This window comes from Saccostrea echinata, unplaced genomic scaffold (assembly GCF_033153115.1).
Source record: "Saccostrea echinata isolate AGI-Se365-2 ecotype Australia unplaced genomic scaffold, CSIRO_AGI_Sech_v1 ptg000033l, whole genome shotgun sequence".
NCBI lineage: Eukaryota > Metazoa > Mollusca > Bivalvia > Ostreida > Ostreidae > Saccostrea > Saccostrea echinata.
The window spans coordinates 12,243,702-12,263,492 of NW_026889782.1; the positions used below are offsets into that span (position 1 = coordinate 12,243,702).

The following is a 19,791-nucleotide window of genomic DNA, read 5'->3' on the forward strand; positions in this document are numbered from 1 at the left end:
AAAGAGATGTTTGTATTCGAGTTTTGGATTAAAGTCGCTATTAAATCAAAACCTTTATTTTAATCGGACAAGAAGAAAACAACATTTTAAATAACTTTTTATATACATTTTTAAGTTGCAATTAAAACAGGCATGTACTGTAAGAAAATGCAAAACAAAACTGCATTGCTATATATATATATATATATATATATATATATATATATATATATATATATATATATATATGTGTGTGTGTGTGTGTGTGTGTGTGTGTGTGTGTGTGTGTGTGTGTGTGTAAATGTAAAGAAATCACAATTTACATAAGCTTAAAAAAGCTGGTCCAGTGTCTTGAGAAGTCGAAAATATGAAAATTTAAGATTAAAAGGGGTAAACAGACGGACAAAAAGACAGAAAGTAATACAATATTGAACAAAATATGATCATAGGAATTCAGCTCAGGTGAATTAAAGGAGACAAGTAAAGCAAATTGAAGGTTTTTTAATGTCATTTGCGTTAATGAATGAAAAATATGTACACATAATCTACACAATCCAGATATAGTAAAATTATAAATCAAACTATCTTTAATTTATATTCAAATTGTTAACAAACACAAAAATTGCAATGATAATAAGGAATGCGTTGAAATATGTACAAAATTAATTGTGGACATGTTGGCAAACATGTGGTAATGCAAAAAACCATAAGAAAATGAAATAAAAAGAAACACCCCACTTTCCAGAAAAGTAACAACAATATAAAATGGGATATATGGAGATAACGACCAGTATTCAAGGTCAAAAGTCAAGAAATACACATCAGGAGTAGAGCAAACGCGGACCTCTAAAACATCAGAGATGAGATCAGGTGTCATGGAGGAGTGAGCATCTCCTGCTGACAGGTTTCACCCGCTCTGTGCTCCTTGTCATGATTGGGAAATAACGGAACAATCCGGTGACAATTCAATGTGTAAATAATGGTCTTACAATTAGTATGAAAAATGTCATTCAGCATTTGACTTCATTAGAGATGTATTTGTTGACAAAGTCATTGTATAGACCATAGAACTTATGAAATAATGATTTTAAAGACTGTTGATATTCCTGTTTCATCAACATGTCAAAAAATTACCTCGTTTTATAAATTGTTCATACGTAGAAAATGCTCTTGCTTATCGAATCAACTCAGAGATCATATAAACCCCGCATGCAGTATAAATAAAGAAACAAAATTGAATAAGTTGAAGGAAAGGTCGATAGAGTTTTCCTAATAGCATAAATGCATTCTTATGTTGAAACAAAAAAAAGTATTTTTAGAAAAAAGAAAATTAATAGTCGGGCTTCTTGCCAACTCTTCCACCTTCACAATAATCATTCAGTATCTTGATACAGGAAAAACGGAAAATACTTCGTAAGACAACAACAAGATATTTTGAAAACAAAAAAAAAACAAAAAAAAACAAAAAAAAAAAAAAAAAAAAAAAAAAAAAAAAAAAAGAAAAATAAAGTTAAACAAATATACATAATGTAAATATATTGCATCAAAACATTAGATGCTTAATATGGATGTGTAGGAAAAAGTCAATATATATAAGCATTGGTTATCTTTCTGGATAATATTAAGAGCCATTCTCTGTAATGACTTGAACTTTTACATAGGAGCTGTGGCACGCATAGTCTCAGAATTTCTCCAAACTCTCTATGATAAAAGTCTTTGATACCGTAAATTCAAATCAGGCAAAAATTGGTTGCTACGTGTCATGGTTACCATAGCAACATGTTGTAAAGTTTGAAAAATGGCATTTTTCAACATGTTCAGAGTCCCACAGTTAACGTTTGCAGCAAAGCAAACAAGTGGCAATGACTGTTTCTGAAAGTTGAAGGTCTGATGTCTTAAATGCATGATAAACATGTTTGGTAAATCAACTATAACATACGTTACTATGGAAACAAAGTATTCAAAAGTAATAATTTTGTTCATTTAATTTTATAAAGTCATACACTTAAGAATAAAAACAATTATAGGTTGAAATGCAAGCAAATAATAGACAAGAGATCCTTGTAACATATACCAAGGACAAAATATGATATTTCTTATAGGTTGGCAATGGTTGCCATGGTTTTAATAGCATGAAGGGATTTTAAATTTACTCCCTTATTGTTTTAATCTTATCCTATCTTTTTAAAAAGCATATTTCTATATAACTGATGATCAATTTTTAAAGGCCTTGGTGTGACCCTAATTTTCACATTTCAAAAAATTCAATTTCAATTCCTTAAATAGTGCGTTGCTATGGAAATAAGGCGAAAAAACATGCATAAAAATCTGAAAAATACTCCGTTTCCTTGGATACGTACCCTTGTATGTAGATTCCCAAAACTTTTATGATTGATATATGTGAACAACTAACCTGACTTTCAATTTTGACTACCACCCAATCTCTAACTGGATGCAAAAAGCTGGCACATAGGGTCTAATATTGACATAAAATTAACAAAATCGAACATTTTCTCTTCTTGGTAACCATAGCAACAGTGTTGTATTTTTCAACAACCTGTATCAATATATGATATTCAACTTTAGTTCTATGAGATAAGTACTATTCAAGGTGATTCAAATAATATGTTTCTTGATTAAAAGGTTAGTAAATTCCTAAGGCAGCAAAAAAAAAATCACTTTAAACAACTAGTACGTTGTTTCCATGGTTACACTGCAAAGTAACAATTAATCTCAATTTTTCTTATGTTGTCGGTGTTGCAAGGTCCTAAGGATGTATATGTGCCAGTCATGAATTTTATTGTTTTTCCTCAAGATAGTAGCATTAATCCAATTATAGCAACAGATTTTGCATGGGGACACTGTGTTACCATGGCAACCATGAAAGTTATTTTTAGAATAATACTGGCAATACCTAATTACATAAGGTAAATATTTTTCATTGCTTTTCTTAGGTTTTTGATTGAGTTTGATCATGTAACATCTATCATTTGTGAATATTGAGCGTTTTTCAGCATTTTTCAGCATCTAAAATGTATTCCAAATGTGCCCATGGTTACCACTTACTTAGAGATAAATTCTAAATAGTTTCTTTATAGCATAAGTGGCAACAAGGTGTCATGTTTTTGGGAGAATAGTGTGTTTGTTTTTCTTAGTCTTTATTAAGGCTTAATAAAGAATTAAAGTAACTGAAAATCTCAATTTTTTCAACTTTTCTGGCTGTTACCATGGCAACCAAGACACATAGCAACGAAATTTTATTTAATATATCTTTCTGGTGTCAAGTTGTAATAATGGGCAAAGTTTCATCAAAATCGATGACCATGCGTGGCAAAGAAGTTTAAGTGGTTACAGAGAATCGCTATTAAAACAAAGGAATCGAAATTGTGAAGAGCCAAACTGAAAATGAGTGTATTGTGGAACAAAGACGTACAATAAACAATTATTCATGTGTTTATAAAAATAGAATTTGTACAAAATTGTATTAAACCAATTACATGTATTATTTATATAGGAACATGTATTTCAGTTGTACATTGAAAGGGAGTTATTTTTTATCTTAAAATAAAACACTTATTAATCCTAGTTATAATTCGACGTCACATTTACCGCGGTTTAATATATCGAGTATGTTTGATTAAACTTTTTGAAGCTTAAATAGGTGGATTTGTAATTAGATTCCATATATTGCTTTAGAATACTTAGAATATAATTGCACCTAGACAAATTTTGACCATTTTTATTAATTAACAAATCCCTCTATGTCCCTCTTCAATTCATTATAAAAAAATTCCCAATCCTTTTCTATTGATGTGATAAAAGATTCAAACCAGTACATCAGTTTTTCTATCCAGGTAAGTCTACTGAAATAATTCTTGAAAAACAACGATGGAAAATCACGCTTGTCGGCTATTCGGTCTATCATAAACCCTGATGTTCGGCATACGGATGAAGCAATTTCATTATTGAAGATATTTAGTGCGTCTAAAAGTGCGTGTACAAAAGGGATTTCTTCTGCCACTTTTTTAAACAACGACAATACCAGTTCCTTAAAAAATTCCACGGAGAGCCTTTCTAAAGTTTTGACGTAAACGTGATTGATCATTCTTGCTGCAAGAGATCCAATCCTGATAATGATTCCTGTTAGACCAAGAGAAGGGAAAAGAACACGCTCGATGAAATACTCCTCTCCAAGATGAAGGGCGTGGATCATTGTGTTATTGCATTGCCAACTAAATGCATTAGTGTCTTTGATTGAAGCCCCTGAATAATTATATAAAATGTTTAATCTATTGATATTCATGCCAAATCAATTTTAAATTTTTAAATGCTTAAAGAGGGGATTGAGGTATTTACTTTTAACAAGAGTATTCATTCAAATATTAGGAATTAAAAAAAAAACCAAGAACGAGAAATGAGTAATTAAATGACACAACAATATGACTGTCATTCAGTGTATCATACGATATAAAAAGAGCTGGGTAGGTTGGTCGTTACATCATCTTTCTTTATACTCTGAAAAATGTACTTGATTCAATTTAAATGATAGAATTTTAGGCAATCGATCCTTTGTTAAAATCTTTCATTGTGATTAATAATACTATTTATGGCAGGTATTGCATATTTCTCCTCACAAAAAATATGATTGTCTAGTAATCAGTAGATTAGAAAGCTGAATGCCACATTTATTTGTTAAAAAGTTAGTGGCAAAATCAATTTGTTAATGTCGAAACCCTTCCTTTTTATCTTTTTTATCAATTTATTTATTATTATTATTATTTTTTATCCTTTTTTATCTATTTAAAAAACACAAAATTAAAATTGAAAACTTAACTTTGTTTCTTACTTCGGGATGTTTCTATATATACTACAGGTACTAAGGTAGTTTTACTAAATTAAGGCGAGAGAGCAAATGCAAGGACTTTACGTCTGTAAGATTTGTGTTTTATGAGACACATTATAGAAAGGCCATATATATTGACTACTTAAGTTAGGAATTATTGCTAACGTCTCAATGTTTGAAAAGAACTTTTGGTCTGTTTTGTTCCGATGCAAGCATAAAAATAAAAAGGATCAAACTCTTTCTCTCACTTCAATGTACACTGTAATATATAAAAGGTATTTAACGGAAATATCGAATACATTGGAATAAATATTTTATGTGAATTACCTTCCGAAATGCAGCAACTTGATAACATGCCAGCCAACAAGACAAGAAATCTGTTGAATGTCTTCATTTTTTACCTATATCTGAATAAAATGACAAAATTAAAATAATCAAAATAATCAGTGAATTCCGACCAAAGGTTAACGGGATATCCCAAAATAATTATTTGTCAAATTTCTCATTATTAAGATAAAGAACAATCGTATTTCTTTTTCTGAAAGCTGACTATTTGGGAAATACAACATCATCAATATTCAGAAATATGCATTTATCTTGCTTTCTAAGCTAACATATCACCTTTTATTTTCTTTTTCGATTATGAATGGCATTTTTGTGGTGAAATTTAAAATTATTATTTAAAACAAAAAGTGTACCTCAATGCAGAGCGATATATTGACTATTCATAGATATTTATTTTTTTGAAGCCATCGTCAATTGAATTGATGCATGCAACAAATCAGGTAATTCAAAATAATAAAATTTTACAAAACAAAATCGATAATTTCAACATATCGGCATTCTTTATAAATGCATTGTATTTTTTAACAACTGTGACTTATAGTATAGTAGATTGGTTTGAATCGATCACAACACATAATACCCCTTCCTTATTTTAAATACTTAGTTACGTGTCTTACCTTCTTAAATCCTTGAGATGTAATAATAAATGAAAACTTCCCGCAGCTTTTTCTTAATCATGATGACGTGCCTTTAATTTTAGACTTCCAACGTGGAGGAAAACCATTTTTCCAACAGAAATTTATTTATAGCACATACAACAAAAGCTGCCGAGAGTAAAGTACCTGCACACATAATCGTGATAAAAGAATATACGTATGTGAAAAACTTTTAACTAATAGCTGCCGTAACATTCATTATTATCAAAATATATCAAACTTTATTAAATGCATTTTCGTTTAACGATGGCTTCAAATATAATCAAAGTTTAAGAAGTATGCTGATGTTCGACCAGATTACTTCATTTTATTAAATGAATATGATATAAATAAAATAAAGTGAACATTTAAATTCTTGTTCATTTGAAGAAAAAAATGTCAAAGAGTAGCATTGAATGAAAGAATATAAACATTGTGATGTCAATTTTAAGTGCTAATAATGTCAGAAATTTTTTAAAACTTTAGTAAAAGACGGATAATTCCTGTTTATTAACATTTATTTATGTATCAAGATCATGAATACAGGAGTGATTTTTAGTTGTCATCTTTGTCATAATTTATTTAAGCATTTCCTGAGTATTTATATCTGTGAACACATTCGAAAGAAGTGTCTAAATGGAAAGAAAAAAACATAAATTATTTTTTTATTATTTATGTCCCTGAAATAAATTGATTTTGTAATACATGACCTCGATCTCAAATGTCAAATTATGGTATCTAGACTACGCTTATATTCTGGATATTTCTATGGGTTTTTTTTATATATGCATGCTTGAAAGTATAGAGAAATGCTTATCATTTGAAATTTAGAAATAGAAAATAAGATCGGATTATAATGAGAAAGGTAAAGATAACAAAGATTGATCAATCTCAAAAAAATCTAAAAACAATACAAATCGGTGAACAGGAATGGAACACAATTAGTGTCGCCTGAATTCAAACAGATTCTTAGAAGACCTGGTCACCAGGACTACATACTAGATAATGTCAGTGAGGAACTCCAGCATCTTTTATATATCAACATGAAAGTACGTGTGTAGAATCAGACTGATTTTAATAAAGTCAGGTTTTAGATGACATATCACAAGATATGAAACTTTATGAGTTCCATTTTTTTTATTGAGAGAGAGCAGTTGTCTATGATAACAAAAAAAAAAGCATGTTCTTGAATTTATCATGAGAAATGGGTGTATAAAGAGTGGAAATGTTGTATTTTTTTATGCTATTGAATTTTGAAAAGTTTCTTCATTTAAAGAGTCTTTATATTTCTTCGGAATTTTTGAGAATCCAGATTTGTTTTACACTATTTCTTGAATATATGGCACATGTAGCACATTATGTCTAAAGATTTTTTTTAGTGAGGAGTAAGGATATATAGAGGTAAGGAAAAAGATCTTTAAAAATTATTGTGCTCGATTTGTAAGATTACTAAATTCTCGAGAGACTGAGATTAGAGAAATGATGGGCAAATCATAGAGTGGAAAGATTTAATCGATAACGCATCTTTTTTAAACATGGAAAGAAATGTTGGCAGAGATTACCACGAGATACGTAAGATCAAAGACTGCATTGAAAGCGTGCCATGTGTGAAAAACCTAGGTATGTTTTTCGATCTACACTTTACTATGGAAAAACAGGTATCCTGGATCGTCAAGTCATGCTATTTCAAAATATGCAATATTGGACGTATACGGCGCTTCCTTACCAAAGAAACCTGCAAGACAATGGTGGACGCTGTAATCACTACCAGATTGGACTATGGGAACTGCCTACTTTATGGAGTTTCAGAGAACATCCTCGAACGCATGCAAAGGGTCAAAAACATCAGCTCGTCTGGTTATAAGATCATCAAAAGGGGCGCACATTACCCCTGTTCTAGCAGATCTTCATTGGCTACCCGTTTACTTTCGTCCACAACATAAATAATTGTCGTATGTTTAGCAATCGTTACACGGGTTAGCTCCATCTTAAATCGAGGATCTCATAATTGAATACAAGCCCGCCAGATCACTGCGATCTAAGTCAACATCGCGGTTAGTTATTCTAAAAATCCAGGACATAGACATACGGCGAATGTCAGTTCTTAATATACAAGTTCTTAATATAATAGTTTTTTTTCAATGTTTGCATTATCAGAACGGTATGTACCAAATAAACTATATGTGAGGCATTTTACATCTATTTTTGGACAACCTATGCATTATCGTAAATGACATATAATTGACTGATTTATTCCTAAATGCAGTTTACTATATGTGATACAAAAATCGAAAATTAAGTCAACATTCAAGGTCTTTCGCTTAGGAAATCATGATCAAGTGCAACTGACTTATATTTAAACATTGCTCATATTTACATTATACGTTTTTAAAAGCAAAAATCGATTCGCTATATAAATACAATCTTTTATGCAAATACGACATAGCAGTTCTGTATTTAGATCAATAAGTTACAGATCTGTGCCAAAAGTGAAGATAATTTTATTTTTCTCTATATATTTTATTGAAAACTTCATATACTAGTAGTTGAATCGCTGGCAAATGGTCAATATTTGTCCACTTTCATTATTTATTTCTGTGCTTAAACCAGAAAATGTGTAGATATCTTTTTCTAAAAGATCATTACATTTTAGGTTTTAGTAAAAGATAGCTTATCATATACATCTGTTCTAAAGTTTCATTCAATGTTGACTATATAATTCATTGTGCGTATATCACTTAAATTTTCATGGCGTACTTAAATTACAAATAGACGCTGATCGGATAAAAACATTGTTTTTATCAAATATAGCAATTGTTTGGATTATCGAAAAATTTGTGGTAAAATATGTCAAAAAATGCTGTCAAAAAATACAAATCGGGAGCAGCGCAAAGAAGGACTTCTAAAAACATCGGAGGTGGAATCAGGTGACATGGAGTAGTAAGCATCCCCTGTCAACCGGTAACACACTGCCTGTTCCTTGTCATGATCTGGCACAAAAAAAAAATCGTAAAAAAGTAGTATGAAAAACGTCAGTCAGCATTTGACTCAATGATAAATTGTATTTGCTGACAAGGCCATTTTATCATTCATAGAACTTGCAAAATGCTGACTTCAAACGTTAATAGCTTGCCTCATTTTAGAAATTGTTCGTACTTGGAGCATGATCTTGCGTATAGAATGAAATGGTAAATATAAACCCCATATGTAGGTGATTAGAGTATACTTTTACATAAGTTATGGAATTTGACGACAGAAAACTTTCAGAAGCCATCACAAATATCATAAAGTTTTGTTGTTAGGTTACTATTAACGTATTTTTACTTGTATTTTTCTTGTAAAATATCCAAATATGAAGCAGATGTGCCAGAATATGTAGTGTCTTTTATTTAAAGCTCACTGGGATATATCGAGTTAACATTTGAATGGAAGTAACCGTTATTTATTGACAATACGTCAGCGATGCATCTAAATGTCGAATTGAAGGCCAAGTGTCTTCTTCTTGTCATGTGTAAGTTATTGAATAACTTCTGCTTCTCATGAATACAAGAATTGGTCAGCTAATAACGGGATGCAATTGATACATATTGGAATTCCCACAGGTTGTTGGAAGTCTTGATTTCCAAATGTTGTTGTCAAGCAGAAAATTAAGCATATTTTTAATATCTACTTCAGGGTACTTGTGTATACAATCAGAGTGATTAAAAAAAATAAGCAAACGACCAAAGACAAAATAATTAAATTAATGAGTTCCATTTTTTTTTTTTTGAAAAAGCAGCTATGGTAGATATTGGAAGAATATTCCATGGAACCCGCTATGTATCTTTGTAAGGATTTTTATGAGGTTAAGGAATTCAGTATAGGTATGAGATTAAAGACCATGTTGATTGTTTGGAATATTAAAAATATTTTTAAACTGACATATGATCTTGAAGAAAGAACCTCCTCCTTAGTAAGGAAGCTATGGTTTAAGTTGGATTACCACTTGCTGAATAAAATCCCAGTTCCTCTAAAATACAATAAAAATAATGAACCCTACAAGCAAGGATTCAAAGATAAAAAAAGACAAAGACAGAATGATAGGTGGTTTTATATTGCCAAACAATCGCTTAATGCGAGATTTCAACATCCATCTGATACATTTACCCCATTCTGACAAAGTGTCAAGGTCTTCTTTTTCATGTCTGGCCCATCGCCTGGCGTAATCTTCCACAGAATTCATAATATTTATGAAATTAGGGTGCCAGATGAAAGATCGGGATTCCCTAAATTACACTGTCAAATTCAATGATTCCCAACACTGTCGACATTGTCGTTGATACCATGTGGAAAGGCCATGCCAAATGTTCTAATCCAGTATTCTTCTTTTGTCAATGAAAGGTGTGGTACTTGTAATAAGTAATACGTCAAATATGTAAGCAAAAAAAAAAAATTGTCGTAAGAAAGAATTATGGCATGGGAAGACCTATGATTATGCACAAAAAGAACAATTTAATAGTCTAAATAAAGTCTTCATAATGCATTGAAAAATCAAGTTTGAAAGTTATGTTAAAATTTAAACAATTTAAAATAAAATGTTTCGTTGTAGCTTACAATTCGACATAAAGATATAACGACGGCCGCTTTATCAATTAACAATGCTCATTTTCAGTCTCATGTTCATTCACTATCTCTTACCGTTCACGGTAGCTCAGTCGGTAGAGCAGATGTTTCGTGATTGGGAGGTTGTGAGTTCGAATCTCGGCTGCGACTGACCTAAGTCGATAAAAAATGGGTTGCAACTGTTCCTTCGCCATGCGCTCGGAACTTTGAAGTGAAAGTTGTGGGTCCTTCGGTTGAGACCTAAAAAACCGAGGCCCCCTGTCACAGCAGGCGTTGGCACGATAAAGATCCCTCACTGTTCAATGGCCCTGAGTGCCGAGTAAAGGTCAAAATTTGAAGCCCTTCACCGGTATATGGTGACGTCTCTATATGAGTGAAAAATTCTCAAATGGGATCTAAAACAACATACAACCAATCAATCAATCATTCAATATCTCAATATATCTTCCCAGTGAACTCTAAATAACAAGGTACCGTAGTGTCTGACATATCTGCTTCATACTTGAAAATTTTGATAGAGAAGGATATGATTGAAAACTATAATCATGACATCAATTTCCCCATCGGCAATTGATCTTATTTATGAACCAACGTACCATCTTCACCTGCATATTTTCTTTATGCTTGCAAAGTTGATATATTACACAAGAGCATGTTCTGCGTATGATCTATTCCTACACCGATGCAGACTATAGTGACAAATATTAGGTAACAAGGGTAACAAGAATCTTGTTTCAGATCAACATTTGCAAATTCTATGGCTGATACAATGACCTTGTTTGCAATACAACCTGTACTTTGGTCATATGTTGATTAAAAGATTTCAAATGAATTGCCGGCCTTCTTTTTGTGCTGCTTTGTATTAAGATTATATATAACTCCACTTACCAATCGATATAAATGGCTTACGTAAATATCCTTTTGTGAATTTAAAAAGGTTTAAACGTTTATTTTCTGCTCACCTCTTTTTATTAGATACAGCCATTGTTTACAACGAGTTTTGAGGTGTCCTTTGTACAGGTAATGTTATGATCACTGCTGCACTCTCATAGATCATGTTGTCAATATTACTTTACAACCAGTGACTATTGAGATTTATAAACCATTTTTATATATACTGACTATAGAAAGACGATATAATAACCTTCGTTGATATATGTCAGTCATTTCAAATATGTTTAACGGTACAATTTAGTGTAGTAAGCTGTTATTCATAGCCCATGTTTCCCTGTCCTTACTATATCTGTAATATTGAACGTACGCCTTATGGTTCACTCTTATCGATGTTTTTAAATGGTTCAGTATTTTATCTAAACGCTGTGTTACAAGGCCCCTCGTTAGACAGTCTACCTTTATTTATTTGAAAACATTGAGGAGGTAAGCTATATATATTAATGTGATGTACCTGAAATGGAAAATGTATAGCACTTAGGATTTGTTAACAATCTGAGAGTTTTTTCAAGTGTTTATCAAGAGGGGGAAAGGATCGAGGAACAGATCTGATGATACTAAGCCTGTGAGATTAATTTTGAAATTAATTATGTATTATATAATGTTTTTCCTTTTAAAATTGTAAAAGCAATGTATTTTTTTTTCATTTATTGTCAAGTTTCTGGTCTCTCTGCACACTTTTTTGTTCGCTAATAATATTGATAATAAAATTACAAAGCTTGTTAATATGTAGGAAACTAAAGTATTTCTTCTTGGTTGCATTTAAATGTCCTAGTTTTTTTCTTCTTGGTTGCATTTAAATGTCCTAGATTTTTTTAAAGTAAATGTACTACACCCATAGTTAAGTTATCAACAAAATTATTAAATAAATATTTTTAGGAGAAAGACATGTGTTTACTTAAGATTGCATTTTTTTAAACTCCAAAAATAAAATCAAAAAGATAAAACTGATAAATATCTTGTTAGAAATTCACAATATTTCAAAATAAATTGTGTTACAAAGTTGTTTTAGATTAATAAATTTATTTTTTAAAACACAAGCATTGATAGATATGCCAGCATAAGTGAGCTTTCAACACACACACAGTCAAGACCTACAAAGAATAACAAAATATTTTAGCGCAATTTGACGTCATTTTAACTGTGGCGTGATTGTACTCAATTGTGACGGCAATCAAGGGTACTGAGACGCGTCTGAAACAACGCTGCGTGAAAACGTAACAATGCGCAAACCAAGTACATTGGGCCTCATTGAATGGAAAATGTGTAGCACTTAGGATTTGTTGCTCGTCTGAAAGTTTTTTCAAGTGTTTTTCTAGAGAGGGAAAAGGTCGAAGAACAGATCTGGAGATCCTAAACCTGTGAGATTAATTTTGGAATTGATTAGGTATAATACAATTTCCTCTTAAAATCACAAATACTATTTAATTTGTTCAATTTATTCTTAAGTTTCTGGTTCTCTGTTTTGTTCGTTTACTGTTTCCGTTGCAGCGCTCTTTATCATCTTCATCTTTTCCCCTCTTGGTCTGATTTGTTACATATAAACTGCACTCTGTAACGGGTCACTCTGTGTTCGTGGTTTTCGTAGTTTTCATGTAAAAAGACAGTACGTTTCACACGGCCTTTACGTCTTGTAGACAGTGAAAATAGATTTAATTTTTTTTGTAATGTTTTATGTATTTGGTTAATGTGTAGTTGTAATATGTGAATAACCAAACATTTGATAACTTCTCTAAATATTATCTATCGACAGCTGAAAGGCACAGTCTTAATCATGGACATATGGTACGAGTACTTTTTGTGCATTCTTCTATCATATATTATGTTGATTTATCTATATCCTGCATGGTTAAAGAGTACTGTAAAGATTTTTTTTTTCATATTTAATGACTTCTACCAATTCGTTTATGAATTTATCATATCAGTTTCCCGATTTCACAGAGACGACAGACACTTTTCAAATATAGTTATATTTACTGATGGTCAAGGCCATTTATTTAGAGGTTGTTGCAAAAAGGGGATCTTAAGGCACCTGAAATTTAACATGTCATATTATACACAAAACACGATGAGACAAATCCAATTAACCTTGTCATGTGTACGAATTACTGTAGATTGCATAATATAAATTTAACAGTTACCATATCAGAATAATTAAATTTAATTTTCTGTTTAATCTCTCTGTCATTTTAGTGTCTTTTCTTGTACAATGAAGGAGCTTATTGCACTATGGGTGTTCGGAGCAATGATATTAATTTATCTGTGCAAGCGTGCTTTAGAATTCTTAGGTACGTACAATGTAATTTTCTACGTATCCCTATCATAAATATATAAATCATAAAAAAAGACATGTAATTGCGCATACATAAAAAGGACAGAATTTTTATAATACTACTTACATGTATCTTCCAACCAATATTTTGTAAACATACCTATTATATAGTACAACCTTTTCTTTATATTTGTCTTTATCTTTTTTTATACTGAGCAACATTTTATTTTTCTTTTAGCACCAAAGGTAAATGGTGTAAAGCCAGTTTATGTTGCAGTTGAACGGGACAGTCTAACAATAATACTATTGGAAGTAATGATCAAATCATTTCTTCCAATAACTTCTTTGTCGCTAGAAAAACATTTAAGTAAACAATATTGCTTTTCTATTCCATACATCCTCCCAAAGAAGAAAACCGTTAGAAACTATTTTTTCGACACAGGAACGTATAGAGGACTTAGCACGATTTCATACAAAATAAAGGCATGGAATATTGTGTGGAAGACTTACAGTGAAACAATCCAGATTGATTTAACAAAAGGTATTTAGGAGGGGAAAAATCCAATTGATTTAGCTCAAGATATATATATATATATATATATATATATATATATATATATATATATATATATATATATATATATATATATATATATATATATATATATATATATATGAGGTTTACAATATGCAATATAAAATTTAGAAAAAAAAAATCTTTACAAAAATGACTAAAATTTTTAATTCAGGACAGTATATACAAAAATCTTATTTACCATGTATCTTTTAAGTGCTTTATAGTACAACGATGTAGTACGGTACAATTTCCTAAACTTTGAAAAGTTCAGCTAGCTTCCAAACTGTCAATCACTAGGTGCATACAATGAATAATGATCTGAATTTAACATGAGCTCTCTTGTGACCGTTTGCCAACGATTTGTTCAAAAAATATTTTTTTTTCCTATCATGTGATATGTTAGTAACATATGTCGACGGTGCGACCGTTGGGGCGAGCGTAGATGCACATTATTGGATACCAAGTCAGTTTTAATTTAGATCCGCCCCTTCAAAACGCACGTCTAGATTTTGTCGTCACATGAAGTCATATGTTAGTTGCATTATCAAACCGAAGTCTGAAAAGTGCAAATTATAACAAAGAACGTATGATCAAATTTTTATCTGCAATATCAATTAAATCAAAGTGAGTAATTATATTTGGCGAAAAACTGTTGTTACCGCGAAAACGTAGTTAGTAGCGAGATGCATTCATGTTGCATTGTGGGTCCAGATGTTACAGCGGGAAAAAATCGTTGGAATCAATGTGCAAGGTCAAATTTACTCTTTAAGAGCTCGTTGCGCTCGCTAATACTGAAAATTTGTTGATATTCGCTGTCCTTGTATTCATTCTAAGGGGAGGATTACTGCATGAAGAGTTTTTGTAATTCTATGCATATTTTCAATCAGTACAAAAGCAGTTAAGAGTGAAAAAAATTATAGAGAAGAAAGGTTTCATCAAGGTAAAGTTAAAAACATTTTATTCAATGTACATATACATGTATGCAGGACGAACCCCGAAAGAATATAATTATTATAATTACTGTACATATTTTTTGATAATAATGTTTGAGTGAAAATCTTTTTTTATTTGTTAAAGTAAAAGGCCGTTCAAAAATTACGCGGATTCTTCTATAATTTAATCTTACAGACGTCAAATAGTATTTTTTTTAAATAAACATTCCAGAAGCTTTTTCGTATATTTATTATTTTAAAATAATTTCTCCTAAAATTATTGCTGTTTTGATATTGGTGATCGAGATTTAGGGAGCATGACGAAAAATTTTGAAAACAAACGTAGTAGTCCCAAATTTCACTCATTTGTTTTCAATAATTACAATATTATTCGGCAAATTCTCTAAAGTTCCTTATTTTGTTATTCCGTATTTAGATATTTTACATTACGTTTGAAGTACTAACACAAATATTGTGATTTTTCTCCGATGCTATCCACATGAAAACAACTGCAAAAATGACGTCTAGTGATTTGACGGAGCAGCACAGGTTTGTCAAATTATGTGTAATACTCTATAAGACGCCAACGTAGACCCAAATATGCTCGATTAAATACATGTATGTAGTTAACCAGCATTATACCTGATATATATGTACAAATAGGAAAAAAAAGAGAACTTTAAATACTAAGGTATGTGTCTTACCTTCTTAAATCCTTGAGATGTAATAATAAATGAGAATTTTAGACGGTTACACCTCAGTAAAAGGCTGTATGGGAAGGGACGCAAGATCATCGACGAAAACTTGATCAGACTCCGGTGCCATAAAACTTAGATGAGCTCTAAAGTCGGTCTCTCTTTTGTACTTTCAATTTCTTTTATAAAAGCTAGACGGGGATCAAAAGTGATCTCGTCTAATTTGTATGGCCCCAGTGCCTGGACTGTTAAGAACATGATTGAGAGTGAATGATGTCACACTATTTCTGAAATATTAGCGATTTTGGAGTTTAAAACAGACTAAAACATACTATACCTATGTTATAGTTTTTAAGCTGGACAAGAAATAGTTTATGGGTGTTTATGCTGAGTGAATAAGGTTACCCAATGTGAAAGGTATCAAACACTAAGGGAAAATATTGAGAAAATGAAAGCTCATATTTTATAATGCTTGTGATGTCAAAGATTTTACTTCACCGTGACTTCATGTTAGATCTCCCTAAATTGATTCAATTTTACATTTCGATATAAATTTTGATGACCATATAAGAAGACCATATAGAATATATTTCGTTTGATTATTTCTTCAACTTTTTTTTCTGTGCACGAAGTCTGCGATTTTTTTTATACGGTCCCCGTACAGATACTCTTTCATTCATCTATTCAGTTGACGTAAAATATGTAGATGATCTAAATCATTCTTTTGAAGATACAGAGAAAGTTTTCTTGTTTTGATAACTGCAAGACATCTGTGCATATGTTTCATCGTATGTGGGTAGGCTGGCATAAAATAAGAAAGAAAAATATTTCATAATCCGTAAAGCATTGCATCGTTAAAATTAAAAAAAAAAAATAGATAAGTTAATTTTCCATATAGTACATAGACACTGCAGTATATGTTATCTTCTTAAGTAACAAAAATATGTTAGAAACTGAAGTCAATTTGTTTGTGTTTTTTTTTCATACTGAAGATGAATTCATGCACTTCGAAATCTTGAATAGAAGTATATGTATATATTTTTATATTTTCATGAGAAGATTTTAGCTGTGTTCCTGTCAACGGTTACATAGAAATGGAATCAATTTTAGAGCCACCGTACGTATAGATTGTTGATTTTTTTCCCCCAGATTTTCTTCAGCATGCAGAAAGTTAAGTTCAATGTTTAATAAATAAGGTCAGAATATTTTTTCAAAAAATGTCTTGAATAATTGAAAAATGGATTTAAATAAAATTTAATAAAATGATTGCCACAAATGAATTACAAATATTGCATATATATATATATATATATATATATATATATATATATATATATATATATATATATATATATATATATATATATATATATATATATATATATACATACGCAGTACAGTTAAGGCAACATTTTCTATCAAAATGCACTAAAAACGAGACACTTAAAGTTCAACCGTCTAATTTTTTAGCATGGTACTCTATTTAAAATATCTTAATGACATTTTGAAGAGTATGTTCATCGCTTTTGAGATCAATATTTTTTGTCATCATGTGACCTATACAGTCACGTGGGATCCGATTTTGGGTCAAAATATGAAATGTCAAATTTAACCAAAAAGTGCAAGGGCAAGGCAAACAAAAATAAACTGCACAATGTGTGTCCCTTGATATCTATCCTATCTCAAAACTGATGCTCATTGAGTTAGATTTCTGAGACAATTAAGTTATTCATTGAAAACAAACACCAGTATTCAAAAATAGGGTACGGTATTTTCATAATTTCATCGGAAATTATAAATTACCTAATGAATTACAAAGAAATGAGCATCACTTTTCAAAAAATATACAGTATAATAAAGAATTTGAAATAAAAACCTACCTCTTTGGTTATCGCCTTGCCCTTGCACTTTTTGATTAAAAATTGAAATCTTGACACATTTATTCTAAATATAGTTTTCAAACGCATCATTGACCCAGCATGGGAGATAACTCTCTAGTACTTCATAGAGTTTGTGTACCTAGCAAAGTTTAAACAAATAATATCTACGGACTGTGCTGGCCTTTTTTCACTAAATCAAAATGGTATGCATAACAAAATCCTTGACTTTACTTTGTTTTGTATGTCTTCGTTCTTTTATACGCTGTACACAAGACGTCTTGACACCTTCCGCATTTCCTACATGCACCATGTGCACGGGCCTCTGAATTTCTCTCAATAAGCCGTTATATGATTGATCGAAGTAATATGTATATCCCCTCTATTATATATAAATACATATATATGTATTTATATACATGTATAGATGGGGTATATATATATAACGTACTCTGATCAATCATATAACGGCTTATTGATAGAAATTCAGAGGCCTGGTTCACAATAGGTCTAAAATTTGACGCAACATCCATCATGTATGCCCATGGTTAAAAATGTTGAAAGATTCAATAATTTCTAATAAACAATAGACAACCCCCTATCAATTATTGAAATATTTATACCCCCCCCCTCCGTACGTACACACACACAAATTAAAAAAAAATCTCTAACAGAATTTTTTCACATACATTCTATGTGATTCTCGTAGTAGCTATCAAACCTTCTACTATTCAGGGATTCTAGACTAGGTTAAAAGTTTTGTTGAACCAGGATGAAGCGATTGGAGTGCTTACACCTGTTATTAATAACCTGTTTTCCTTTCTATAGATCTAACCCCCCTCCCCCCCACCCCCCAACCACCACCAGTTTGCTTCTGGCTCCTTTGATACCATATGCCGTACTTGCCTGTTAAAAATAAATATTATACCGTTTTTACATCAGGATTTACTTCTTTGGGTACTTTAGCACAAGTCACGGGGGGGGGGGGGGTTAGTGTCCTTTTTTGAGTTTCTATCAATCTATGCACACACAAGATAATCATAGGAAAAACTTTGTAATCAAGAAACAGATACTCTGTTAAAAAACAAGTGAACACAATATACCTGCAGAAATATAGATCTTTTTGGTAAACCAAACAACGCAAACAACAAAATAAATGCACATTTTAACAGCCTTCAAACTTTCACACCACTGTACAGTTAAAAAGTTAAAGTATTATTTTTCTAGAAAATGCATTTAATAAATACAGCTCTTCAAATTAAAAGGCAGGTTGTGAAGGGAATTCTGAGCAGGTGCAAACATTTCAGTTCATTTTCCTTTGGATGAAATCAATTCTGAAAACAAAATGAAATATTATTATGGAAAGTTCATTGGTGTTGAGAAACATAGAAAGCATATTACATGTATATATTTTAATTCTACTGTTTTATTATCAAAATATTTCAATAATCTTGCCTAGAATATGTATAATATATTTATACATGTAGCTAATATGGAGCAGGCCTGTAGGAAGCAATTATAGTGTGTGGGGGGTGGGCACCATACATTTTTAGCTGGGGGGGGGGGCACTATCAACTACCAAAAATTCCTTGACAAGCAAAAAAATATATATAAATAAATAAAAAAAATTAAGAAAAAGGTCATCAGCGTTTTATTATTGAGGGTGCACAAGCATATTGAAACTCTGCTTTTGATAGTAATTCTATATGTCGGCAAATATTTTGGGAGGCACTCCCTCACCAGGTTTCTACGGCCATGAGGAAACAAACTTTTATACATAAATTTTCTGGGAAATTGAAACCTATAACATTGGCAAGAGCAGATTGGTAGCTATAGTTAAAGTAAAAAAAAAATAAAATCAATATACTAGAGGTAACATTTAATTCCTTCACCTATATATAATTGAAAAAAAAAATTACACTGGCATATTATAAAATTAATGTGAAATGCTTTTTATAATTAGTAATGTTCATACCCAGTGGAGAAATTGATGCATCAATTTTGATAACTCTGGGTGTTGTAAATGCCAGTTTTATTTATTCTTTCAGCCTACAACACCTGGCAGCTACAATGATAAAAAAAT

At 31.1% G+C, this 19,791-nt stretch overlaps 1 protein-coding gene across 1 annotated transcript; it reads right to left on the reverse strand.

Moving 5' to 3' along the window:
* Positions 1-3,675: 3,675 nt before the first annotated feature.
* On the reverse strand, positions 3,676-5,231 carry LOC133198666 (uncharacterized). The gene is made up of 2 exons (XM_061334703.1): positions 5,150-5,231; positions 3,676-4,242 (listed from the first exon to the last, which is right to left on the reverse strand). Exons 1-2 carry the CDS (start codon positions 5,214-5,216, stop codon positions 3,722-3,724), a joined length of 588 nt encoding a protein of 195 aa, XP_061190687.1. The 5' UTR covers positions 5,217-5,231; the 3' UTR covers positions 3,676-3,721.
* Positions 5,232-19,791: the final 14,560 nt, after the last annotated feature.

Excerpts from the sequence above, each read along its gene's own strand:
- LOC133198666 (XM_061334703.1), bottom strand. The coding sequence starts at position 5,216 with ATGAAGACATTCAACAGATTTCTTGTCTTGTTGGCTGGCATGTTATCA. Across the intron at positions 4,243-5,149 it reads AAGTTGCTGCATTTCGGAAG|GGGCTTCAATCAAAGACACT; the intron begins GTAATTCACATA and ends ATAATTATTCAG.